General features: G+C 43.5%; 1 protein-coding gene across 1 annotated transcript in view; it reads right to left on the bottom strand.

Annotated features, from left to right (window-relative positions):
* OTOA (otoancorin) overlaps positions 1-13268 on the bottom strand; it is a 61263-nt gene extending 47995 nt beyond the window's left edge. Inside the window, exons 1-8 of the mRNA XM_007198288.2 lie at positions 13178-13268; positions 12803-12831; positions 12681-12711; positions 12538-12565; positions 10941-11028; positions 7985-8116; positions 4803-5038; positions 706-809 (exon numbers count right to left, since the gene is read on the bottom strand). Coding sequence (XP_007198350.1) covers positions 706-809; positions 4803-5038; positions 7985-8116; positions 10941-11028; positions 12538-12565; positions 12681-12711; positions 12803-12831; positions 13178-13268 — 739 coding nt within the window. The remainder of the gene's footprint in view (positions 1-705; positions 810-4802; positions 5039-7984; positions 8117-10940; positions 11029-12537; positions 12566-12680; positions 12712-12802; positions 12832-13177) is intronic.
* Positions 13269-17107: the final 3839 nt, after the last annotated feature.

The following is a 17107-nucleotide window of genomic DNA, read 5'->3' on the forward strand; positions in this document are numbered from 1 at the left end:
AAACTGGAATTCTGTACTCATTAAATAGTAATTCCCCACTCCTTCCTCCCTCTGGCCCCTGGCAACCACCACTCTACTTTCTGTCTCTATGAATTTCACTACTCCAGAAAATAGTAGGTTTTTAACAAACATCTGCCAAATAAATTACTCCTGACCTATTGCTGCTTCGGTTGCAGAAAGCTTAGCACTAAATTTCTGTGCTTTATTGCCTATATTTTCTTTTAAAAGAACTATTTTGTCCCACTTTGATACAGATTTTTAACACAGATTTTGAACTTGTAACCTTATTCTAAAAGTTTTCATTGAGGGACTTCCCTGGCGGTCCAGTGGTTAAGACTCCTCGCTTCCACTACAGGGTTCGATCCCTGGGAACTAAGATCCCGCATGCTGCGCAGTGCAGCAGAAGTTTTCATGGAATCTAAGATGCCATCATTATTTACGTTCCACTAAGAAACTAAACTTGGACACGGCGTTGATTGTAAGATACAGACGATGCTGACTTCAGAGACTTCAGCGTGTGAAAAATGCACTGATGAAATGGGGTATGTGATTTTTCCATAAACCACATCAAACACTTTTTGGAAGCTGAGGGAGCTAAAAATCTTAAGTGACAATGAAATCAAATCCCTATCTTCAGAGATGAAGCATCACTTGTAAGGATGGACTCCCCCTAAAAAGTGTTCCCACCTCAAAGCCTGGGCTCACCAGTGCCATTGGAGGACGTCTGCAAAATCCCAGTCATCCAGGAGTAGAGAGCCCTCTGGGAATGGGCCGAGGTTTGGTCGTAGAGATCTTTGAACACCACAGACCTACATGACATAAACATGGGTGTCAATTAAGGAACCAATATGAAGGCCTTCAGGCAGGGTCCAAACAACAAAAGTATACAAAGCTATCTTTGGTTAAAAGCCCTTCCCACTCCCTTGCTATATGTAGCTATTTTCCTGTTTCTCCTCTTCCCATCACAGTTAAATACCTTCCAAAGACTGGTCTCCACTTCCTCACCACCAGGTCCTTTTTCTTTTTGGTAACAGTTTTATTCAGATATAACTTATACCATACAAAGTATACAACTCAATGATTTCAGTATATTCACAGACTTGTACAACCATCACCACAATCAATTTTAGAACCCTTTAAGTACCTCAAAAAGAAACCTCCTACCTTTTAGCTATCACCCCAGAACTTCTAGTCATCCCAACTCCTAGAAACCACTAATCTACTTTCTATCTTTATAGATTTACGTCTTCTGGATATTTCGGATAAATGCAATCATATAATATGTCACTTTTGTATCTGGCCTCTTTCACTTGGCATGATGTTTTCAACATTCATGCATGTTGGAACATGTATCAGTAATTCATTTTTTTTTTAAATATTTTTTTTGTGCTAATGGGCAAGTATTCATTTATTACTATGACTTCATTTATTTATTTATTTATGGCTGTGTTGGGTCTTCGTTTCTGTGCGAGGGCTTTCTCTAGTTGTGGCAAGTGGGGGCCACTCTTCATCGCAGTGCGCGGGCCTCTCACTATCGCGGCCTCTCTTGTTGCGGAGCACAGGCTCCAGACACGCAGGCTCAGTAATTGTGGCTCACGGGCCCAGCTGCTCCGCGGCATGTGGGATCTTCCCAGACCAGGGCTCGAACCCGTGTCCCCTGCACTGGCAGGCAGATTCTTAACCACTGCACCACCAGGGAAGCCCAGTAATTCATTTTTTATGGCCAAATTCTATTCCGTTGTACAAATATACCACATTTTGTTTATCTGTTCATCAGTTGATGGACACTTGGGTTGTTTCCCCCTTTTGTCTATTATAAATAATGTTGCTGTAAACATTCATGTATAAGTGTTTGTGCGACACATTTCATTTTTCTTGGGAATAGACCCAGGAGTGGAATTGCTGGGTTAAACGGCAAATCTATGCTTAGACTTTTGAGGAACTCCAGACTATTTTCCAAAGTAGCTGTACCACTTTACTTTCTCACCAACAGTGTCTGAGGGTTCTGATTTCTCCACGTCATTGTCAACACTTGTTATTATCTGACATTTTGATTACAGAGATCCTGATGGGTGTAAAGTGTCTTGGTCACTTTTTAAGCCACTGACATCTTGTTTCTTCATCACCACACCACTCCTTGTGGCCCAAGTCCTGAATGACCTCCTTGTCACCATACCCAGCAGTCCCATTTGGTCCACGTATGACTTGACCTTTCACAGTATTTGGCACTGATCACCCCTCCAGTTCATACCTGCAAAATAGCTGAGTCTCCTCATCCTGGAAGACTTCCCTCACCTCCACCCACCACCACTGAAAATCAATTCACCAAATGACCCATCTGCCCTTTTCTAAGCTTAAAGTTTATCCTCACCACTCTCCCAGTCATTTCATATGTGAAGAGGCAAACTTTCCCTTAAATCTATTTTAATATCTTCTCGCTGTATCTTTCTTCTTCTTCTCCTCTTCCTTTCTCCTCTTCCTCCTTCTTCTCAGTTTTTTTTTTTCCTCTTTCTCCTCTTCTTCTGGTTCTTATTCTTCCTCTTCTTCTTTCTCTCTCTTTCTCTCTGTCTTTTTTGGGTTGTTGTTTTGTTTTGGGTTGTTGTTGTTTCGTTTTGGGTTGTTGTTGTTTTGTACCAGCACAATACGTGAAAGGGACAGGAGATAGATATAATTCTGAAAAAACGATGTTTACATTATTTAAGGGAAAGCTTGCCCATTTGTAAAAATGCTGGCTCTATCATTCCCTAGCAGTCTGACCTAGGGCAAGTTATACAATCTCTCTGTGCCTCAGTTTCCTCATTTGAAGAATGGGGGGTGGGCTTAATGACATCATCCTCACAAGGAGAAGGGGATGGGAGGGTAGAGTAGGAAAAGGTCAAAACTGAGGTTCAGAAGAACTGGCTTGAGTTCAAATTAAGTCAAGCCCCAGGGGGTCACTTCAAGGGATGCTGTCCCCTCTTTGGGCTTCAGCTTCTTCATCTGTGAAAGAAGAGGTTGGATTAAATGATGCTCATCAGGAAACGGGAAATGGGGCCATATTCTGGACTCCCACCTCATGATGAGAATCTGGTGTCGGGCAATGTTATCTCTGTATTGATCTGTTGTCTTTCTCTCTGTAAGGCTTGTAACCTTCTCCCAAGCTCTTGTCAGGGTTTACATAAAGTTTTGTGCTGGCCAGCTGTGAGTTTTGACTGACAAGTGTCCACTCCTCCCTCTTGTCATAATACCACCTCAGTTTTTCTTGGGGAAATGACATTTCTCCCCTCTTGATCCATGTCGTTTGGGTGGGACTGTGACCCACATCTAAGCCATTCAGCATATAAGATCCCATTGGCCACGGTGACCGGCTCAAGAATGGGCACATGGGGACTTCGCTGGCGGCCCAGTGGTTGGGACTCCACGCTTCCACTGCAGGGGGCGTGGGTTCGATCCCTCCTGGTTGAGGAACTAAGATCCCATATGCTGAGTGACACAGCCAAAAAAAAAAAAAAAAAAATAGAATGGGCACATGACCCAGTGTGGACCAATGAGAATCAGGTCTAGGACTCTACTTGGAACTGTTGGAAAAGTCCTCTGGACCAAGCACTCTGAGGAGGGGACCTGGAACTGCCCATGCTCCCTCATGGAGAGAGCCCGCCTGGGAGTGAGGCCAACACAGAGGAGGGCAGAGCTGAGAGATAAAAAGCCAGAGATGTTCCTGATGATGGAATTTGAGCTTCTGGATCCAACTGTGTTCTGTCAGCCCTGCTGACTCTCAAGGTGGAAGTCTCACTTTAGTGCTAGAGAGTCTTCAACACACACTCAGCTCCTTTTTTAACCAAGGGAATAGGTCCTAGGCTCAGAACAACATATCTAGCTAGGATTTAATGACACTGGTTTGTTTTTTTTTATTTTATTTATTTTTATGATTACTTAAGACAAATGATACTGGTTTCCCATTTACAGTAATTATACCATATTTACTTTTTAAAATTTATTTACTTATTTTTTATGAAGTATAGTTGACTTACAATGTTGTGTTAGTTTCAGGTGTACAGCAAAGTGATTCAGTTATACATACATATGTACCTATTTTTTTCAGATTCTTTTCCCTTATAGGTTGTTACAAAATATTGAGTATAGTACCCTCTGCTATACAGTAAGTCCTTGTTGGTTATCTTTTTTACATGCAGTAGTGTGTATCATATTTAGTTTTTTTTAAATAAATTCATTTATTTATTTTTGGCTGCATTGGGTCTTCGTTGCTGTGTGCGGGCTTTCTCTAGTTGCAGCGAGCAGGGGCTACTCCTTGCTGCGGTGCACAGGATTCTCATTGCAGTGGCTTCTCTTGTTGCAGAGCACAGGCTCTAGGCACGTGGGCTTCAGTAGTTGTGGCACGTGGACTCAGTAGTTGTGGCTCGCGGGCTCTAGAGCGCAGGCCCAGTAGTTGTGGGACACAGGCTTAGCTGCTCCGCGGCATGTGGGATCTTCCCGGACCAGGGATCGGACTCATGTCCCCTGTATTGGCAGGCGGATTCTTAACCACTGCGCCACTAGGGAAGTCCCATATTTACTTTTAAAATAGATATTTTTAAGTAAATAGAATGAATCTATTTTTTAAAAACACAAACTAAATAATAATACAGGTGGTATATAGGTATGGAAAAATTGTGAGGATGATACCAGAATGACTAAAATTTGGGAGACTCTGTTTTAATCAAACCATCTCTAAATTAACCTGTCCCCACCTGCCTTCTCCCCTCCCTCATGTGTTACCTCCTTGACTTCTCAGGACAGACTCTGAGGGGCAGGGGGACACTCACAGGTTCTTGAAGGCGTCTTCATGCAGGTCCCGGGGGAGCCTCTCCGTGATATCCGGCTGGAGAAAGTGGCCTGAGGAGCCCCTTAGCACCCTGCCCAGGATCTCCACACACTCCAGGGGGTTCAGCACCTGGAAACACCTCTCCAGTGTGATGAGAAACAGGCTGCGGTTCACGCCCGGGCTCTGCAAGGCTTGTTTCCGAATCTCTCCCAAGTCAACAGTGATGTCATCCAGCTCCTACAGGAATGACAGAAGTTAGGCTTGTCTTGAGAGCTGCCTCTTGATTTGGAAACCCTGGGAGAGACCACACTTAGCAGCAGTGGTGAAATCCAGGGCCACTATTAAACACCATGCTGCTATGTCAAATCTTCTAGACCTTTCCATCACCTAAAGAACAAAGTCAAGGCCTTCACCTGCTTCACCCACACTAGGCACCTTGTCATTCTCCAGATACACCATGACTGTCACACCTCAGGCCCTTGCTCTAACTGGCATCCCCTCTCCACCTCCTTCTCCCAGAGAAATCCAGCTGATCCTTTAAGGCCAAGCTCAGTTGTCATTTCATTGGTGAAGTCTTTTCTGATGTCCTACTTAAGTCAAATCAAATCTCCCTCCACTCGGGGCTCCCAACAGCATCTTGAACCAAACTCCATGATGCATTAGAGATGCTTATGGGCCTATCTTTCCTCCAAGCTAGTGGATCTCAATCTTGGCTGCACATCAGAATCACTAGGGAGGTGATCCCCAGCACCACTATATAGAGTCTGGTTTAACTGGTCTCTGGTGGAGCCCTGGCATCTGATTCCAGTGTGTAGATGAGGTTGAGCCAGGAAAGTGCTGGGGCCCAAGCCATGTGCCTAGTGGGATGCCTGGTACCTAGAAGACATTGAGAAATAGCCTGTTAGAATGAACGAATGAATGAATCTTTTGAACCACAGACCCCAGGAATGCTGACAGGGTGTAGGTACAATCAGACTGGACACGACTCTGTCCTTCACCCAACACACCCTCCAAAAATAACAACCACAATTTACTGAGTATGGACTACACTCCAGGCACTGTGTCAAGCACGGAGCAAGCGTGCATCACCTCCTGTAATTCTCACAACAGTCCTATAGGTTAAGCCCCATAGGTCTGCGGGTCAGACATTCCTAGGTTCAAATGCCAGGCCCTCCACTTACATGTGTGTCCTTGAGCAAATCACTTATCTTTTTTAAGTCTCAGTTTCTTCCTCCTGAATGAAGATAATATCAGTGCCTACCTCCTAGATTTATATAAGAATTGAAGAAGATAATGGAGAGTGCCCAGTACCTAGTGAACACTCAGCAAACATTACATGCTATAATTAACTCAGTATTACAGGTGGCAAGAACAAAAGAGAGACTAGTTAACCAGCCCAAACCTGCACGAAGCTGGGATCTGAAACAAGTGTACTCAGTCCAAGCCCACACCTCTCACCACGCCCATGTGTTTCCTAACTTTCGTCACTCCCGGTTGGGGCCAAACAGTGCAGCGGCTAAGAGTGTAACTTAGGGGTTATTGGACAAGGGTCTGCAGATAGTATTAGGGCATCTGTGAACACTGGGGGAAAACTGCATCCTCCTTTTCACTGCCATGGAATTGGTCCCTGGCATCTCCTTCAGGGATGAACGTAGGCAGCAAGCCAGCAAGGTGGCAGGAGAACCTTTGATGTGTCATCACTAGAAATCACAAACACTTTCATAACTCACTACCATTGTTGCAAATGTCTTGAAGTCTCGCTTACACTCAACACTTCCTCAAAATTACAGAAACTATTAGACCCGCCACTAAATCTTATTATTGGATGTGTTAAAGAAGCACATAAATTACTGTACCCTTAACTTTGTCTTATGTATTTTGATAAATGTATTTCAATAGAATCAGCTTCCTTTGCCATCCATTGTTATTTCATTTTATACATTTTAACACATTATTCTGAGATGGAGCCCACGAGCTTCACCAGATGCCAGAGGGCTCACAGCTAGAGTCAGGAGCCCAGGTTCCCACCTCAGATTTGCCGCTTTCAAGCTGTGTAACCGGAGGTTACTTACTCAACCTCTCCAAGCCTGTTTCCTCATCTGAATATTGACATGGTAAGAGTCTATTTATCCTTATTTCAGAAGGTCCTGGAGACAATTCAACAGGTCCAGGTTTGTTAAACCCTTAGAACGGTGCTGGCAAATATGGCCCACAGGTCAAATCTGACCCACTGCCTGTTTTTGCAAATAAAGTTTAATTGGAACACATCCACACCCATGCATTGACCTGCCATCTACGGCTGCTTTGATGCTACAACGGCAGAGTTGAGTAGTTGTGACAGAGATTGTATGGCCTGCAAAGCCTAAAATATTTACTGTCGGGCCCTTTACAGAAACAGCTTGCTGACCATTCCCTCAGAATAATACCCGACACACAGTAAACATTGATCAGCATCATTTTCAAAGACCACCATCCTCATTTTTGCCATATCTTTTGCATTGCCTTTACTATTATTTAGTTCATATTTTTACTTTAAACTGACTCTTTTTAAAACTTAAATTCATTTCAAAAGGAAACACTACATCTCCACCAAACTCACAGTTTTGATGTGTATTTTAATAACAGACATTAAAATAAGTTTATGATTATTAAAATGTTTAAATGGTTCAATTCCCTTTGGAAAACACTGCTCCACACTCAACTGTCTCTGAAAAAAAAACCACCTCTACACCTCACCTTTCTGATTCCAAGGGTTCTCTGGGTCTCGGAGTCCTTTTCTTTGCTATTACATTACCAACCTCATTTTGTGGAAATTTTCTGTTCCTGTTTTTTGTCTCCCTGGACCATAAGCTCCTTGAGGACAGAGACAGTCTTTCATCTCTGAATCCAGTGTCCCCTGGTGCACAGTAATCATTCATGGATGTTGATGAAGCCAAACTACTGGGACTCCTCAGTACACCCCATTTCTTAGTACTCATAAGAATATGACTTATAAGGCTCTTCATTTGAACTTTGGAGAAAGTAAGAGAGGAAACCTAGGTCCCAGGGAGTTTGCAGAAGGAGAAGGAGGGAGGAAGAGATAAAGAAGGGCCCAGGCCTGAGTGAGGCTCAATTCCATTCAACTCGACAAACACCAACTGGCCCTGGATTTCCTCTGCTTCCAGGATGCCAAGAGAGCCTCACCAAGCGGTCCTTCTTGTCTTCTAAGAGACATTTCATGGCAGTGCGGAATTGCTGAGCATCAGTTCCCCTCAGGTCCTCCAGCAGTTTCCAGGGCTGGTACAAACATTGTTCCAGGTGGTTTTCCATGGCTGCCTGGATATGGAACGTTGGGAGAGTCAGTGAGGACAGGACAGGAGCACATGGTCAGCACCACGGCCAGCAGCCCAGCCAGGCCACCTAATTCCCCTCAGAGACCGCAAGCTGGCAGCCTGCACACGTTTGGTTGAGTTGGCTCCAAAATTTTTTATGAGCTGCTAACATTTAAAATTCAGGGAATGCCTCACAAAAATCCAAATTTCCAACTTCTCTTGGAAACCACAAAGATGTGGCAACGCTGGGCACACACCCCCTTCTGTGTAATAATCAACAGGCAGAGGGACAGCCGCTCGCTGTAATCACCCTTCCTGCTCTAGGTAGCTGATTCCCCCATGGCCTGCCTGGTCCCTGCAGGTGACTGAGGTTTCAAGTCCAGGGCAGCTGGCCTCTACCCGGAAAGTTTACTACTTCCAGATGTGCACTGCTCAAACCCTCTCCCATGCTCCAAGCCCCCAGCACAGGAGCAAAATTCAGGCAGCATGAACTCCCCGTGGCAACCCCTCCAGGGTGAGAAGCAGAGGCCAACAGCCTCTCCTGAAAGAGATTTCCTCTGCTATCTGGGGAATTCTTTTCTAAATCTTCCTTAAATAGAGGTGCTCTAGAAAGGCAGCATAGTGTGACATCATGGACCAAAGGTGAGCTCTAGCACCAGATAACCTATGTGCAAATCCCCACCTTGCCACTTACTAGTTGTACGGCCTCGGGCAAGTTCCTTAACTAGGATTGTTAGATAAAATACAAGATGCCCAGTTAGATATGACTTGCAGATAAACGAATAATTTTTTAGCAGAAGTATATCCCAAATATTGCATGGGACATACTTACACTAAAAAATGTATTCGTTGATCATCTGCAAGTCAAATTTAACTGGGAAACCAGTATTTTTATTTGATAAATGGGCAACAGTATCTCTGGGTCTCAGTTTTCTCAGCTGAAAGGTAGGGACAATAGTCAAACTTACTGCGTAAGTAAGAATTAATCCTAGGTCATGAGGAGTAAATGATTATGTAAAGTGTTCTCAATAAGTGCCAGCCATTATTCTCTGCCCTGAATGAGTTGAATAATTGTTTACTCAATGTCTCTCCCCTTAGAATGAAAGGCCCACGTGGGTAGTAATGTGACTGCCTGTTCTCCTGAGTCTCCAGTGTCTAGAACTGTGCCTGGCAGAGAACAGAGGCTGGATAAGTAGATACTAAGTGAATATACAAATAGGAAAAGAGGTAGTATAGCTCCTAATCAGGTTAAATTATACACATTTTATGAGAAACCCTACTGCTAGAGAGAAAGAGGCAGGCATCACTTCTCTTTAGATTGCACAGATGAACAGGGCGAAGAAAGCAGATGCCATGAGGCCACCAGCCACCTCCACCTAGTGGGTGTCCTGGTAAATGGATAACAACCAGGCTTCTGAGTGTCATTCTCACATGAATGTTGATTGACACTATCATCTTCATTATAAAGTAAGTAAAAACCGAAACAACAAAGATGTATGTCAGAATTTCATTCATCAATGACATGACTTCTTTGACTTCTTTGCTGAATCAAATAATAGTCTTTGAAATCTGAAAGAATGTTGTCTCAATTTTCTGTGTTATTCACAGTGTATTGGTAAAGGCAAAACAAAACGCCCTGGGCTACTGATTATGCTAATGAGGCACGTGCTGGCCAATTCACCGCAGTCCCCACCATGCCCTATTGTTCCCCAAGGCAAATATCCACTGCCATCCATTTACATGTTTGTGCTACTGTTTTTCTTCTAGTAGAGTTAAAAGGGAAGAAAAGTATTTCTTGGACCCATGATTGAGAGACTGATAATTATACCCAAAGGTCCACTCTCTTGTAATTATTTTAGGAACAGAATCCCATAAGTTTTAGCTGGCTGGGTACATGGTCTCTCATCTTGCTCCTCTGCAGTAAGATGTGACTGTGGACTGTGAGCCAATGAAACGTGAGCAGGAAGAAGTGTGCAACTTGCAGGTCACATCCTTAAAGAGAAGCTGTTCAGCCTTCACTTCCTCTTTCCCACCACACCCTCCCTGGGTTGGAGAATGGATGTGCTATTTCAATCATGTGGGCAACCACTCCCTAGATGATGACAAAGCAACAAGACAGAAGGAACCCAGGCCCCTCGATGGCCTTTTGAAGTAGAGCTGTCTCTCCTCTCTGGACCTCCCACCTAGCCCTGGACTATTATATGAGATAGAAATAAACTAAACTGTTTGAGCTGCTGTAATCTATGGTCTCTTTGTTAGAGTAGCTCAGCCTATACTCTAATACCAGTCCGTGACCTTGGACCACTACCGGTCTGTGGCCTGACAGGAACCAGGCCGCACAGCAGGAGGTGAGCGGCGGGCAAGCATGCAAAGCTTCATCTGTATTTACAGCCGCTCTCCATCACTCGCATTACCGCCTGAGCTCCCTCTCCTGTCAGCATTATGGTGAGTTATATACTTATTTCATTATATATTACAATGTAATAATAACAGAAATAAAGTGCACGATAAATGTAATGCACTTGAATCATCCCGAAACCATCCCCCCGATCCCAATCCATGGAAAAACTGTCTTCCATGAAACCGGTCCCTGGTGCCAAAAAGGCTGGGGACCGTTGCTCTAATACGCCATGTCTCCATCAAAAGTGGAAGAATGAAAGAGACAAAGGAGCTTATATCATGTTTCAAAAAACACTGGACAGACACGTTTCTTTGTGGAAGTGAAGACTAGCTCTCCACTTAGCCCGCTTCTCTGACTTACCTGGCCCCTGAGTTTGCAACCCCTGAGCACTGAAAGGGGAACATAGGGACGGGTCTCAGATACACACCTGCAGGCTGGGGATGGTGAAGGCAACGTTCCGTGAATTCAGATAGGCCAGGACTCTGCGGGACAGGTCTGCCGTCCACACGTGGGAGCTTCAGTCGAAGACAGACGGGAGAAGGTCATGGTGACAGGCCCGCCTAGGATGAGCAGTCCCCCTACTGGCTGAGTGCTCAGGGGACCGAGGTTCAGAAAGGACAATGAACATGGGCCGGGATGCTAGGCACTCTGTGCTTAGAGGTAGGAGATGTGATTCCTTGGCACAGTGAGAGGCAGTTTCCAATTCTAGGAATCAGCCTGCATACCAGTCTCTCAAAGACAATGATCAATTTGGAGCTGTGTGCTATATTCTAAATCCCATAACAATCCACTCAGATTAATAATCCAAACAGACTGACTTGGAAAGGTGTCCTGACTATATTAAGTTTAACAAACAGATGCTTTGTATACCATGAGAGGCTGGAATAGCATAGTTAGGACTGTAGGCTCGAAACCTGGGTTTGAATCCTGGCTCTACCACTGAACGGTATGGCCTTAGGCAGTTTACTGAATTTTCCTGTGCCTCAGTTTCCCTTTCTATGTAATACAGCTAACAACTGTGAGAATTAAACTTGTCCACAGATGTAAAGCGCTTAAAACATTGCCCAACACATAGAAAATGCACAACTTCATTCATAACAGCCAAAAATTGGAAACAACTCAAATACCCAACAACAGGTGAAATGTTAAACAGATGGTATAGCCATTCAATGGAATGCCACTCATCCAGACAAAGGGAATGAGTTGGACTTTTGCTTTCAGCTGTGATGGAATAACTGGCAGTAGGTAAATCTTCCTGCCTTAAACAATTAGAAGGCCTTTTATAATCACATTTTTTATAGATACATAGATAGATGGATAGACGGATAGATAGATAAAAAATTTTAGCCTGAAAGAATATATCCAAAGCTATCAACTGGAGTTACCTTAGGGAAAAGACTGTTTATGGGGATCTTGTACTTTAATATAACTGAGTGCCCCTGTCATGGGGCCCCAAGGCTCCCATTTCTCCATCATAGTACTTGTTATATTAGAATTATCTGTTAATATTTGTCTTTCCACAAGACTACCTAGTGCCCTGCTCCACATCCCTGGTATCTAACACCAGCCTGTACACAGAATATAAAGTGACAGTGAGAGCAAAGTAACAGTGAGCCTTGGAGCCAGGCTGCTGGATACTCACCCCAGCTCCACCATTTCCCAGCTCTGTGACCTTAAATCACCTCCCTGGGCCTCAGTTTCATTATTCTGTCCAATGGGGTAACAATAGGGCCTACTTGGGTGGGAGGAGGGGGAGGCTTGGGAAGATTACATGTGTTTCTATGCATAAAAGCACTTAGAATAGTATCTGCTACATAGTAAGCAGTCAGTAAATGTTAGCTCTTATGCTAGAGCAGAGGGGGCCAAAATTGTGTTGAACAAATGTATCTATTCTAAAACACTTGTGCATTGGGTGATATTTTTTGTAATGAGTACATTTTACTTTTTATAGTTAAGAGACTTCCATTAAGAATTTTTACTAAAAATCTATTCCATCCCTTCCCCTCCCCTTTAGGATGAGTTACCTTTGAAACTGTATGAGATCCAGCAATGCTACAATGGAAATAAAATGAAAAGACAACTTAAAAAGGAATCATTCCGGAGAGATCACAGGCGCATTGTGTTTGAAATTCTTAGAAGCAACAAGCAGGGACAGTGGGGACATTACCATTTAGGTAGCTTCCGTCTATTATTTCTTCCTAAAAGGCAAAGAGATAACGTCGAGTATAACATCCGAAAGTTGGCAGCTCCAGTACAGAGGATGTTGTTTAAAATAAAATAGATACTCACCGCCATTTTTTGCAACAATGGAGGCAAATCTGCAACAAAGCCATTGAATGTATAAATAGAATTGAACTGGATGACCCTCAAAAATACAAATGTCTATTAAGAAAAGAGCCCCCGTAAAGGTTACTCGTGAAGGAAATTTTTAGTGAATTTTAATTATACTTGTGCCCGTATGTGCCAGTGTGAAAAAACCTTGGTTTGAAAAACCCTTTCAGAGTGTTCCTGAAAATTCTACACTTACGTGGGTATACACACACACACAGGCACGCACACATCCCAAAACACTTTGCGGCATCATGTACCTAAATTGATCTAACCCCACTCCGTTCCCTAAGATGTGTGGAAACCATGACAGATGATTCCTCCCTCAGGACTTACCCTGCCGGGAATCTGGAACTCCATGACTTGCCACTCCATGGCTCAGAAAAAGGAACAGCAAAAGAGAGTATGTCCTAGGTTCCTGAGACATTCTCCTGTAGTTAATTCAAGCATAGAAAAATTCAGGTTTGATTCCGGTTGTATCTGTAAATATATTTAGGAACATTCAGAAGACAAAAGGGGAAAAAATAGACCCAGACTTCCTTGAGGTGTTTGTTTTTTTTTAATTTTAAATTCCATCCACTTTGCTTAATCTAAACCCTATGCTAGTATAAGACACAATCATCTCTCTCCTCAATCTACAATGGCCTGTTTATATTCTGACATCCACCTCTCATTCCCCTCAATCAAACAAAGAGCAGCGGTTAAAAGCATGGATTCTGTTATATCTGACAAAGGACTTATATCTAGAATATGAAAAGAACTCTAACAATTCAGTAAGCAGAAGATAAACAAGCCAATAGGGAAAAAATATAAACTTAAACTTCATTTAAAAAAAAATACATTTATGGCCAATAAGCACATAAAAGCTTATCAACATCATTAGTTACCAGGAACGTGCAAACTGAACCCTTATGAGGTACTGTAACTGAGCCAGACCGTATGGAGGCTTCCCAGAACAGACCCACACTCCCCTCCGCCTGCCGCCTCTTGTCTATAGAAAGACTTTAGCCTCCTAGGCCTTCCCCAAGTTCCAAAGAATAAATTTAACCAGGGAAGTGAGAAAACGCATAAAAAGGAAAACAGTCAAGCAAGACAAAATAATAATACTTTAGCCATTAAAGTCAAGGACCTTTAGCTCCTCCTCCAGGACTGTGGAAAATATTCTGAGCCACGCCCTTTGAGCTGTTTTGCAGATACTGAAACCCCCACCAGGTGGAAGAAGTAAACTTCTGCTGCCCACAAGCACGTGGGCCACAGACCGGTTATAACCAGAAGGTTAATGATGTTGACTCCCAGTTACCACCAACCAATCAGAAGAATGTCCATGAGCTGATCACACACCCCAAACCCCCCTCCTTCACCCTGTCTTGAAAAACCTTTCCCTGAAAGACTTTGGGGATTGGGGGGCCTTTTGAGCACTAGCTCCCTGGACTCCTTGCTTGGTGCCCTGCAATAAATGCTGCACTTTCCTTCATCAAAACCCAGGGTCAATAGATTGGCTTTACTGCATGTGGGCAAGCGGACCCCAGTTTGACGTGGTAACAAGTTCACTACATACACACTAGAATGGCTAAAAGTTAAAAAGACTAACAACACCAAGTGTTGACGATGATGGGGGCAGCAGGAACTCTTATACATTGCTGATACGGCCACTCTGGAAAACCATTTGGCCACGTCTTATAAAGTTAAGTATACAATACTCTATGATCCAGGAATTCTGCCCCTAGGTATTTACCTAAGAGAAATTAAAACATACGTCCATACAAAGATTTGTAGAGTTCCATTCCAAAAATTGGAAACAACTCAAATGTTCAACAACAGATGAAAAGTTAAACAAATACGGTATATCCATTCAATGGACTACCACTCATCAATAAATAAGGAATGAGTTGGACTTCTGCTTCCAGCTATGACGGAGTAATTGGCAGTAGATAAACTCTCTTGCCTTAAATAATTAGAAAACAAACAAAACATGAAACAAAGGTTTTCAGACATTGGACAACAGGTAGGACAAGACTGAGATCCCTGAGAGAAGGGAAACTGTGAGATAATAGAAAATATATATTGGTTTCTGCCCCCAGTTCCTGGAACAGGGCCCCTAAGTCCCTTGTAATTTCCTAAATGATAAGAGTGCTAGGAGGATCTCTTGTTCTAATATTTGGTTTTTGACTCATCCCTGACACAGGGCTCCTAAACCCTTGTAAATTCTTAAGTGATAAGAGTACTAGGAGCGGTACAGCCACTCTGGAGAACAGTATGGAGCTTCCTTAAAAAACTAAAAATAGAGCTACTATATGATCCAGCAATCCCACTCCTGGGCATATATCCAGAGAAAAACCATAATTTGAAAATATACATGCACCCCAATGTTCCTAGCAGCACTCTTCACAATAGCCAAGACATGGACGCAACCTAAATGTCCATCAACAGAGAAATGGATAAAGAAGATGTGGTACATACATACAATGGAATATTACTCAGCCATAAAAAAGAATGAAATAATGCCATTTGGAGCAACATGGATGGACCTAGAGATTGTCATACTGAGTGAAGTAAGTCAGAGAGAGAAAGACAAATATCATATGATATCGCTTATATGTGGGCTCTAAAAAAAAGGCTACAAATGAACTTATCTACAAAACAGAAATAGAGGGACTTCCCTGGTGGTGCAGTGGTTAAGAATCTGCCTGCCAACGCAGGGGACACGGGTTCGAGCCCTGGTCCAGGAAGATCCCACATGCCGCAGAGCAACTAAGCCCGTGAGCCACAACTACTGAGCCTGCCCTCTAAAGCCCATGAGACACAACTACTGAGCCCACGTGCCACAACTACTGAAGCAAGCGCACCTAGAGCCCGTGCTCCACAGTGAAAGAAGTCACCGCAATAAAAAGCCCGCACACCACAACAAAGAGTAGCCCCCGCTTGCTAGAGAAAGCCCGCACGCAGCAACGAAGACCCAACGCAGCCAAAAATGAATAAAATAAACAAATAAAAAAAACAAAACAAAACAGAAATAGCGTTACAGATGTAGAACATAAACTTATGGTTACCAGGGGATAAGGTGAGGGAGGGATAAATTGGAAGACTGGGACTGACAGGTACACACTACTATATATAAAATAGATAACTAATAAGGACCTACTGTATAGCACAGGGAGTTCCACTCAATACTCTGTAATGGCCTACATGGGAAAAGAATCTAAAAAAGAGTGGATACATGTATGTGTATAACAAATTCACTTTGCTATACACCTGAAACTAACACAACATTATAAATCAACTATACCCCAATAAAAAATTTTTAAAAAAAGAGCACTAGGAGTATCTCTTGTTCTAATGAGGCAACTCTGGGTGGGTTCTTGGATGGAGACCGGTCACCAGAGAGACCAAGCCATGATTAGAAGCTTGGGATTTTCAGCCCCACCCTCCCATCTTCCAGAGAGGGGAGAGGGCTGAAAATGGAGTTAATAACTAATTATGCCTATGTGAGGAAGCCTCCAATAATAGGGGTTTCAGAGAGCTTCCAGGTTGACGAACACATTCACATCAGGGGGGTGACACACCCCAACTCCTTGGGGACAGACACTCCTGCACCTGAGGCCCTCCCAGACCTCATCTTAGTGTCTCCTCATCTGGCTATTCATCTGCATCTTTTATTATATCCTTTAATAAACTGGTAAATGTAAGTAAGTGTTTCCCTGAGTTCTGTGAGCTGCTCTAGCAAATTAATTGAACCTGAGGAGGTGGTCATGGGAACCTCTGATTTGTAGCCAAATCAGACAGAAGTTGTGGGTAACTTGGAGACCTTCTACCTGAGATTGGTGTCTGAAGTGGGATGGGAGAAGTCTTGAGGGACTGAGCCCTTAACCTGTGGGACCTGAGGCTACCTCCAGGTAGACAGTGTCAGAGTTAAGTTGAATTGTAGGACACCCAGCTGGTGTCACAGAATCACTTGGTATAAGGAAAATCCTCCACACGTTTGGTGACCAGGAGGGTCAGAAGTGATGTGTTCTGTGTTGAGTGTCTCAAGTGAGTAGTAAAGGAGACACGCAGGTAAAAGGCTTATAGGAAGAGAACAAAGAAGGAGGGGGAGAACTGGGGTTTTCCTTAGGAGGGAAAGCTGAGCTTTTTCTGTAAGTGCCCCTGCTCGCTGCCTGGGGTCTCTAGACCACAGCACCAGAAGGAGAATCCCAACAGAGCTGAGGAGACAGAGTAGGAGTTTAGGGAAATCAAGGCAACTAGAATCCACAGGGAAGATTACTTGAG

Source organism: Balaenoptera acutorostrata, chromosome 15 (assembly GCF_949987535.1).
Source record: "Balaenoptera acutorostrata chromosome 15, mBalAcu1.1, whole genome shotgun sequence".
NCBI lineage: Eukaryota > Metazoa > Chordata > Mammalia > Artiodactyla > Balaenopteridae > Balaenoptera > Balaenoptera acutorostrata.